Source organism: Coregonus lavaretus (genome assembly GCF_964263955.1).
Source record: "Coregonus lavaretus genome assembly, chromosome: 9".
Taxonomy (NCBI): domain Eukaryota; kingdom Metazoa; phylum Chordata; class Actinopteri; order Salmoniformes; family Salmonidae; genus Coregonus; species Coregonus lavaretus.
Genome location: NC_139996.1, coordinates 50,802,222 through 50,812,735, shown reverse-complemented (window position 1 = coordinate 50,812,735; position 10,514 = coordinate 50,802,222). Strand labels below are relative to the sequence as shown.

Below are 10,514 nucleotides of genomic sequence, written 5' to 3'. Positions count from 1 at the left end.
GGAGAACAGCAAAAACAAACTTAATTGACTCTAGCAATTATCACCTTGACTGCTATAGCTCCATTCACTTCAGTCGATAGGGGACTTAACATTCTACAAACACGTCATACAGATATTAACAGCTACGCACTAGCTCAGCACCGGGACTAGAAACTCTAGTTTAGTTTCATGTCAATTGAAACAGCAGTTACCTAGCCATCTACAGCCATCTTCCACCTCTACACTATTTTGAAAGAAAAGTCCAGCTGTTACCGCCCGCTCCGAGGCATCCTAAAACATGCTCTCTACTATCGATAAACAGCCTGGCCGTAGGCTCTGAGCCGTCCGCATGGTTCTAAAGCCAGCCTGCCAATACCGCTAAACTGCCTTTTAAATCGGGATTGGAATGATTTTAGTAGCCTATTTTACATTACTGGTGTTGAACTAGGATATGGCGACTGCAATACCCAATTGAAACCCCTGCATGGATGGAACCATAACAGTTTTTGATCACCTCTTTTATCCCAGTGGCTGATATACTTTCCAGTCAAATGTTGATAATGATATTTCATTTTCTCTCCACAGAATGCGAGGACTGTTCTCAATGACACTTGTGCTGCTTGTGGTCTTGATGGTCACAGTAGAGGCAGGACACAAACATGGTGACAAAAAAGGTGAGAAATGTGATAAAACTACATTGTGTACAGTATCTCAGATTTAACTAAATATGTCCCTTTGAAGGAGCCTATGTTGTTTACCTATGTTATGTTTTGTTTCGACAAATGTCTGCCATGTTTGGGTGGCCACAGGTCAGAAAGCCAAAGAGGGGGGCGAAGCAGAGTGCACTGAGAAGTTCTTTGCCAAATGTGTTCCCAACGCTGGTGACTGTGGAGATGGGTTCCGTGAGGCCACCTGTGGCGAGCACACCACCAAACACAAGTGCAATATCGCTTGCAACTGGAAGAAGGCCTTTGGCGGTAAGAGTGCAAATGTGGGAAATGGACTGTGGTCCTGGTATACATGTGCATATACTGAATACACTACATGTATCTGCATTCTGTACAGTCATCATACAGTAACTAGGCCCATAGTTTTTTTGTGATCAGGTCTCATCGTGGTCAGGAAAAACTCTGGGCCCTAATCATAACGGAATTAGGATAACTTTTTTAAACATTTTTATTATATATTTTTTTATATAATCTGTGGTATTTCTTTCTAGCTGACTGCAAGTACAGGTTCACCAACTGGGGCGAGTGTGACACGACCACCAGCACCAAGAGCCGGTCAGGAACCCTGAAGAAAAGCCTGTTCAAGTTAGACTGCGAGGCCACCATCAAGGTGACCAAGCCCTGCTCCTCCAAGCCCAAGGGGAAGGGAGGAAAAGGTGGGTCGGATCTCAATAGACCACCATAGGACAAACCCAGCGGGAAAAACTGGTTTTTTAAGGGGATGTATTATTATTATGTAGAATAAAGATGTTTAGCATACTTATTAGTAGGTATGAATTTGTTACTAAACTGGAAAAGCAGGTTCTCCAAAACAACATGAAACACAAACCCATCACAGGAGAAAAGAAAGCAATTCATAAGCTGCGACAAAGGAATTTCATTGCTGCCATTTCGAAATGTAATTTCCCCTTTGCCTGAGAATACCAGAATACCCCTTATTGAATCCAAACCCCTCTTTTTCTCCCTTTTTTTCCAGGGAAGAGAGAGGGAGAACTAAAGAGAGAAGCTGACTGAGACACAGCAGGTGTGACATCTGGCTTACTTCAGCAGCACAATCGTCTCCTTCCTCCACTAAACACTCCCAAATTGCACCCTATTCCCTATATAGTGCACTACTTTTGACCAGGGCCCATAGTACGTTATTTCTGATAGTTACTGGTTGAAAATACAATCTACACAGGACCTTCTAATCACAGGACCTTCTAATCAGGTTACATATCCCTCCCATTAGGCCCCTCCAATTAGGTCCCTCACTCAGACCACTCCTAGACAGTCCTAGCAAAATTCTTGCTTGAGAAATGTTTTTTTGCTAAAAATTATTTTTTTCCCCTTCTTTTTGACCGTTTTAAGGGAAAACTATTACAGTAAGCTACTTAATGCTACCCAGAAATGATAATGATATAAAAACGTCTGCATTGGGCCTTTAAAAGTTGATAAAACAAAAAAGCAAAGCAATGTCATGAGCTGTGAAATTACATGCCTTGAGTATTACAGTTCCAGGGCAGTGATATAACCCCCTTACTCCATTATCAATTACAGTAATACCACTGGTGAAATACAAATGTTTACCATGCACAGTCACATAGTAGAAACCAGAGAGAAATGGCTGAAGTATTTTCTTGATCAAATTAAGGCTTCATGCCATCTTGTTTTGTAGTACACCACTTCAGCTCCGCACATTACATCACATTATAGATAATTAGTAGCCCTTTCCCACATTCCTAAAGAGTTATCTGTTACATATTTTAAGTATTATTATTATTACATATGAAAAAGTTCAGGTCAAAGGGGAATACATTTTAGGATTCTAGTGTGTGACTTTTCAATCCATTGGCTGGATTTGGGCTGCGTGTGAAGCTTTCCAGCCACACAACCTCTCATCATTCAGATTTGACTTTCACATTTTATTTATTTATTATTATATTCCCTTGTACGTAACATCGCTTGAAGACATCTTAAAGTCGCCATCGTGTTTGATTTCATAGGTCTTTGAAAAGAGTTTCGATGCCACAATGAATATTTTCATACCTCCATCCACATCTGTCACTAGGATCACCTTCATTTTAGTGTACTTTTGGATTGATATTATGGACAGCTTCAGTTTCCAAAGGAGCAGCCTTGATCGTATAAACCCTGGTTATTCCAGTTGAGTTGATGGAAATACTGTCGTAGTTCTTGTAGTGGAAATTGGTCACCCTGACTTTTTCTCCAACCGATGCTCTGCAGCGGCGCGCGACAGACCTAAATGGAACCTGTCTCGTCCTGCAAGGTCAGGATGCACTGTTCAACCGACTGACTCTCCTTTTGCACCTTCCCTTTCTCCACAGGGGGCATCTCTTTCACAGTTCCCTCAACGCTTATCTCGGTGCCGGCATCAGAGGCCAAGGCTTCAGTGATGGAGCATACTGAACGTTCAATGAGCATTTGCCTAAGTTCTGAGGAACTTTGAATGGTTTTGGTTCAGAAATTATGCAATTGCTTGTCACCTTCACTGTATCCTCTTCATTGATGAGTCTGTGTAACATGTAACAGCTTCCCTCTTAGAATTTCTTATAGTTCTGCTTTCCATATACGGTGACTTCAGCCAGATCCATGTAATGCAGAAAAGAGCATGTTTTTCCTGTGTGTTTTTAAAATCTCAGATCAGATTTTTTGACTACCTTCCCTTGTATTCCTTTATTGCCAAGCTCCTTTCCAAATGATGCACTGGGCCAACAGGTCCTAAATACCAGCTGGACCAGCACAAGTGAAACACATCCTCACTAACAAGATCACGCTCTGGGCCAGCACAGGTGAAACACATACTGACTAATGAGGTGACTAACCAACTTCGAAACTGAAACCTGTAACAATTACCCTTGTTTCTTTTCCCCCCATCCCTTTCTTCTCTGGACCTGGTGCTGACACCTCATCCTCTGATTCGTCCACACGTTTTCTCTTCCGTCCATTCGCTGCAGGTGGCTCATCTTTAAATGATTCAATTGTGGGGTTCTCATGTTGTTCTTTTTTACAGTCTTTCAGATTTTTCCTGTTTGCCAGGTTCTGAACGAAGGGACACAAGAGGTCCTGAACAGTAGCGCCATTCCTTGGTATCAACCCAATTACTCTCTCAATCTCAAGGATAGACTTATCCATTCCACAGCTGATAATGATTTTAGGCATGTCTACTCTTCTTTAAACTTTCTGGAATTTATTTTCAAAAGTTAAGGGTTATCTTTTTGTAAATCACTATTACTTAGATCCTCTATAATGATAGAGGATGATGATAGTGCTGTTTGCCACTACCCTTCTGTATCCCTTGAAGTAATCTCAGAAAAAAGGCAAAATAAGTCTGTAAAACTAAACATAAGCTAAAGTATACTGAACAGAAATATACATGTTACATGTAAAGTGTTGGTCCCATGTTTCATGAGCTGAAATAAAAGATCCCAGAAATTGTCCACACACACAAAAAGCTTATTTTTCTCACATTTTTGGCACAAATTTGTTTACGTCCCTGTTAGTGAGCATTTGTCCTAAGCCAAGATAATCCATCCACCTGACAGATGTGGCATCTGATTAAACAGCATGATCATTACACAGGTGCACCTTGTGCTGGGAACGATAAAAGGCCACTCTAAAATGTGCAGTTTTGTCACAGAACACAATGCCACAGATGTCGCAAGTTTTGAGGGAGCGTGCAATTGGCATTCTGACTGCAGGAATGTCCACCAGAGCTGTTGCCAGAGAATTGAATGTTAATTTCTCTACCATATGTTGTTTTAGAGAATTTGGCAATACGTCCAACCTGCCTCACAACCGCAGACCACGTGTATTCACGGCAGCCAAGGACCTCCACATCCGGCTTCTTCACCTGCGGGATCGTCTGAGACAGCTGATGAAACTGTAGGTTTGCACAATGGAAGAATTTCTGCACAAACTGTCAGAAACCGTCACAGAGATCCTTGCAACATGGGGCTGTGCATTATCATGCTGAAACATGCCGCCATCACCGCATGTTTCAGCATGATAATGCACAGCCCCATGTTGCAAGGATCTGTACACAATTCCTGGAGGCTGAAAATGTCCAAGTTATTCCATGGCCTGCATACCTACCAGATATGTCACCCATTGAGCATATTTGAGATGCTCTGGATCGACGTGTACGACAGCGTGTTCCAGTTCCCGCCAATATCCAGCAACTTCGCACAGCCATTGAAGAGTGGGATAACATTCTCTCCGAAGCCAGGTAGTCTCAACGTATCAACCCTCAGAGTCAAGTTTGGCTTCCGCCACGCAAGCTGGGATGGCTGGGAGGAGTTGCTTGCCTGGGATGGTGCCAGAGGGGTGTTTCCTCCCGTCGTACCAGTCCCTCTCTGTGATGCCACCCCCTACGGGTTTGAGCCACTCAATACGGAGTCTGGCCGCTTCCCTTTTGCAGACAGTGATGAGTAAATATCTGTCTTCTGCCATCGATGCCCCGCTAAGTGCGTTAGAGAACCTAGAGGTAAGGACTTGCGCTTCCTCATCCTCTTACGATGAAAAGGTCCCCCTCCCCTGTCCCTGAAAGAGTGGGTGAAGGTCCTCAGGGTAGCCATCCAAAATGTCGGCCCATGAGGGCTGGGCCTGTGAGGTAGTCTCCCCGCATGGCTTGCGCGTGTTCGAGGCCCAGGCAGATGACACACAGGCGGTGCGTGTCCTTGCCTGGTACCCCTTGGGCCGAGCAGGCTCCATGGCTCCAAAAAACAGCTAATCCGAGAACAAAGTGAAACCTAACTAGCATTTGCCACGTGGGCTAATAGCCTAGGTAGTTAGCAGAGTGCTAGCCGGAGAATGCTAATCCTTTAACAATGTGAACGTAGCTAGCGTTCGCCTCGTGGGCTAGTAGCCTAGCTAGTTAGCACAATGTTAGCCAAAAGAAGGTAGCGCTTGTTAGTCTTGTGACAAACAAAAGCAGGGCTCTCGATCGATAAGCATTAAAGCTAGGAAGGTTGGTCTAGTCAATGTGGTACGGTAGTGGGTTGAGATAAACGAGAGCGCGAGCTAGTAATTCTACCCTTCCAGGTAGGAATGCTATTCGGTAGGATAGCTAGTTGGTAGGATAGCTAGCCCTGCGGCGAGCTAGCCAGGTTAGCTAAGCCTTGCAGCTAAGCTAGCCAATACTCAGTAGCTAGCCATGTGACGCTAGCTACCACAAGAGACAAAGGGTAGAAAAAGCGGAAAAGCTAATTCTTACCCGAAGCAAAAACGTTCCTTTCAGTAAAGTCACCCAACACAGAAGACGAGAGCTGAAACACGAGCGTAACCTCGTGGCACACCTGCGAACAGTTGAACAGGAAGACAGAGGGATAAAGTCGTGCTGAGCTTAGAGACTAGTACTCTTTGTGAGGAAGAGAGGTGAGAATGACCAGAGGGCGTGTGGCTCCTTATAAGGAGGAGGAGGGGCTCACCTCATTCGCCACTTGATCTGTCTGTCTCCAACAGACCTGTGTGATTGATTCTTCGAGCTTCTGAGATTCTGGTGAATCCCACGTGAGATATCGAAACGAATAATTGAACGAGAACTTAGCTACTCAATAACAGCCTACATGTAGCCCATTTTGCTTCTCAACAAGACCCATCTACAGTGCCTTCAGAAAGTATTCATACCCCTTGACTTATTCCACATTTTGTTGTGTTACAGCCTGAATTCAAAATGGATTCAATAGATTTATTTTCTCACCCATCTACACACAAAACCCCATAATGACAAAGTGAAAACATGTTTGTAGACATTTTGGCAAATTTATGAAAATGAAATACAGAAATATCTAATTTACATAGAGTACCAGTCAAAAGTTTGGACACACCTACTCATTCAAGGGTTTTTCTTTATTTTTACTATTTTCTACATTGTAGAATAATAGTGAAGACATCAAAACTATGAAATAACACATGGATTCATACAGTAACCAAAAACGTGTTAAAGATTCTTCACAGTAGCCACCCTTTGCCTTGATGACAGCTTTGCGCACTCTTGGCATTCTCTCAACCAGCTTCACCTGGAATGCTTTTCCAACAGTCTTGAAGGAGTTCCCACATATGCTGAGCACTTGTTGGCTGCTTTTCCTTCACTCTGCGGTCCAACTCATCCCAAACCATCTCAATTGGATTGAGGTCGGGGGATTGTGGAGGCCAGGTCATCTGATGCAGCACTCAATCACTCTCCTTCTTGGTCAAATAGCCCTTACACAGCCTGGAAGTGTGTTGGGTCATTGTCCTGTTGAAAAACAAATGATAGTCCCACTAAGCGCAAACCAGATGGGATGGCGTATCGCTGCAGAATGCTGTGGTAGCCATGCTGGTTAAGCGTGCCTTGAATTCTAAATAAATCACTGACAGTGTCACCAGCAAAGCACCCCCACACCATCACACCTCCTCCTCCATGCTTCACGGTGGGAACCACACATGCGGAGATCATCCGTTCACCTACTCTGTGTCTCACAAAGAAACGGCGGTTGGAATCAAAAATCTCCAATTTGGACTCATCAGACCAAAGGACAAATTTCCACCGGTCTAATGTCCATTGCTCGTGTTTGTTGGCCCAAGCAAGTCTCTTCTTATTATTGGTGTCCTTTGGTAGTGGTTTCTTTCTGAGGTGCAGTTAACTCTAATGACTTATCCTCTGCAGCAGAGGTAACTCTGGGTCTTCCTTTCCTGTGGCGGTCCTCATGAGAGCCAGTTTCATCATAGCGCTTGATGGTTTTTGCGACTGCACTTGAAGAAAATGTCAAGTTCTTGAAATTTTCCGGATTGACTGACCTTCATGTCTTAAAGTAATGATGGACTTAATTGAAATGCATTCCAGGTGACTACCTCATGAAGTTGGTTGAGAGAATGCCAAGAGTGTGCAAAGCTGTCATCAAGGCAAATGGTGGCTACTTTGAAGAATCTCAAATATATTTTGATTTGTTTAACACTTTCTGGGTTACTATATGAATCCATGTGTTATTTCATAGTTTTGATGTCTTCACTATTATTCTACAATGTAGAAAAGAGTAAAAATAAAGAAAAACCCTGGAATGAGTAGGTGTGTCCAAACTTTTGACTGGTACTGTATGTAAATTAGATATTTCTGTATTTCATTTTCAAAAAGTTAGCATAAATGTCTACAAACATCTTTTCACTTTGTCATTTTGGGTATTGGGTATGGTTGGGTAAGAAACTAAATCAAATTAATCCACTTTGAATTGAAACTGTAAGACAACTAAATGTGGAATAATTCAAGGGTTATGAATACTTGCTGATTGCAGCTGAGGTTGCTCAATCTGATGTAGGCCTACAGCATCGTTTGCAGCGATTTGAGTGAGCATTCCAAAATCTAGTGTCAGTAAATCATGTATTTAAAAAAAAAAAAAAAAAATTTAATGGCAGTATATCTTGGCTGCAATATTACATCATCACAAACATAAGCAGGAGGCATAAAGAATCGTTAGCAGAAAGAGGAACAGCATTCTTTTAAAAAACAATATATAGTTGTTACAAAAGATCAGCTTAGTACAGCTTAGACTTTGGATGTCATAACTGTAATGTGCTGCTTTGATATATTTTCTTTGAATTTGTATACTATTTTACATAGACAATTACCTTCGTAGTCCATCAATCAAATGCATCTTCCTTAAATAATACAATGTTCTATTACATCTTATAATAGAGTAGCTCACATCATCCTCATTTCACACCTGTGTTTCTGTACTGACACCTCAGTAGGTTCTTGAAGGTCTTTCTGAAGGTGACGTTACATAGTGCATAGCACACTGGGTTGACTGTGCTGTTGATGTAACACAGCCAGTAGCCCATGGTCCACACTGTCTCTGGAACGCAGAAGTGACAGTAGGTGCCAATGATGGCTATGACGCTGTAAGGAGTCCAGGTGAGAATGAAGGCCAGGAGAATAGCAAAAATAGTCTTGGTCACTTTCCTCTCCCTCGCTACAATCCGTCTCTTCCTCTTCGCCTGGGTCTTTCTGAAGCTGGGGAATGGGGAAAACACTTTTCTGAGCTGACTAGTTGTATTGGAGCCATTAAGGATAGAGCTTGGCTGGGAGACATTGGTTGCAGAGCTGTTATCATCCCCTGTGTGGTTGAATGTGACCCTACTGTTGGACCATCTGCAGTCTTGGTTTATCTCACTAGGTAAGTGGTCTGGGGAGGGGGGGACACCTGAAGTGGGGATGACACTATTGTTGGCCTGCTCTGTAGAGTCTTTCAGGGCCTTGGTAATCCCCTGCGTAGCGCAGATACTCGTCTCTGCTTCGATGGAAATGGCCAAGTCGCTCTTTGGCTCAGTGTCTCTCTGGGACAATACGCAGCTCCTCTTCAGATGGCTGCCTTGTTTCGGTCGTCCACTAGAGGTCCTCGCTCTCCTACTCTGTAGCTCTGCAGTGAGGCGACTGCGGCTGGCAAAGGAGATCCGCGTGTACAGGACAATCATGATGACCGCCGGCAGGTAGAACGCGGGGAGCGTCATCCCCAGTGTGACCGCGGGGCTGGACAGGAGCTGGATGTAGCACTGCCCGTCAGGGACGATCCGTTTACCGACGAGGGACTGCCAGAAGAGGATGGCTGGGGCCCAAAGGAACAGAGACAGGAGCCAGGCTGCTGCGATCATCAGCCCAGCCAGTCTGGTGGTCCGCCTGGCCGGGTAGGTCAATGGTCGGGTCACGCAGAAGTAGCGGTCGAAGCTGATGATCAGGAGGTTCATGACCGATGCGTTGCTGACCACGTAGTCCAAGGCCAACCACAGGTCACAGATGACCGCACCCAGGGGCCAGTAGCCCTTGACGATATAGAGGGTGTAGAGGTTCATGGAGAGCAGGCCGATGATGAGATCAGCACACGCCAGGCTGAACAGGAAGTAGTTGTTGACCGTCTGGAGGTGGCGGTTGACTTTGATTGACAGCATCACCAGGACGTTGCCCAGGACGGTGATGAAGCTGAGCGAGCTGGTCACCATGACGATGAGGATCAGTTCAGTAGTGGTGTACGGGCAGCCCGGTCTCCCATACTCTCCATAGGAGTGGTTGCCGTAGGGATGGACCCAGCTGACGTTGTATTCCATATCAGATGAAGGCACTTTGTTGCCTGATGAAAACAAACAAATAAACAAAAAATAGAATACCTAAGGTTGCATTTGAAGTTTTTTGATCAAATATATTAACTGATAATAAATGGTTACAATGTCCTCTATTCAGTTTTAATAGCCCATCCACAATTTCCACAAAGCAACACCTTTTGTGCTCATAATTCCTAGATGAATAATAATGAATAGATTATCCTTGAAAGGAAGGGAATTGCATTGTAATATACACTGCTGTGTATTTTTATTATATGGTCTATGGTAATACATACATCTATAACCTATGCCTATCAAAAGCTAATGTGGAGAAAGGTTTTATGCATTGCTAAAGGGGAATTATGATGTAACTTTCCAAGCTGGATCAGGTGAAGTGTGCTTGCCGAAGGAAAAATAAACCTGTGCACTAGAAGTCGTCATACTGTTTGTATTCATGAGGGTTCCATATTTGACAGGAATTCATTGATAAACTTACCCCTCAAATTAGAAGGAAGCCTCTTGAAATCTTCAGTGTAATTTCTGCCATCCATATTGCATGATTAAAGCAAATGTCCAGTCCTAACAAAAAATCACAAAAACGTAAGTTACAAATTGGGCTGCCTGTAGTCCCACTGTCCCAGTCTGCATCTTCACAAACGTCTGTATGGTCTACCAGATGCCCTATGGCTGATGTTCTCAATTAGGTCCACTCATGTCTCCTTGCAGTAAAACACT

The 10,514-nt window shown here is 43.7% G+C and overlaps 2 protein-coding genes across 2 annotated transcripts; one reads left to right on the top strand and one right to left on the bottom strand.

Moving 5' to 3' along the window:
• Positions 1-565: 565 nt before the first annotated feature.
• Positions 566-1,721, top strand: mdkb (midkine b; the record flags this gene model as incomplete). The annotated part of the gene is made up of 4 exons (XM_084169327.1): positions 566-653; positions 789-956; positions 1,199-1,363; positions 1,684-1,721. 4 exons carry the CDS (start codon positions 566-568, stop codon positions 1,719-1,721), a joined length of 459 nt encoding a protein of 152 aa, XP_084025453.1.
• A 6,675-nt stretch (positions 1,722-8,396) lies between these two features.
• chrm4b (cholinergic receptor, muscarinic 4b) lies at positions 8,397-9,680 on the bottom strand (the record flags this gene model as incomplete). Its single annotated transcript, XM_084169326.1, has 1 exon — positions 8,397-9,680. The coding sequence occupies one exon, from the start codon at positions 9,678-9,680 to the stop codon at positions 8,397-8,399; it is 1,284 nt and encodes a 427-aa protein (XP_084025452.1).
• Between the last annotated feature and the right edge of the window lie 834 nt (positions 9,681-10,514).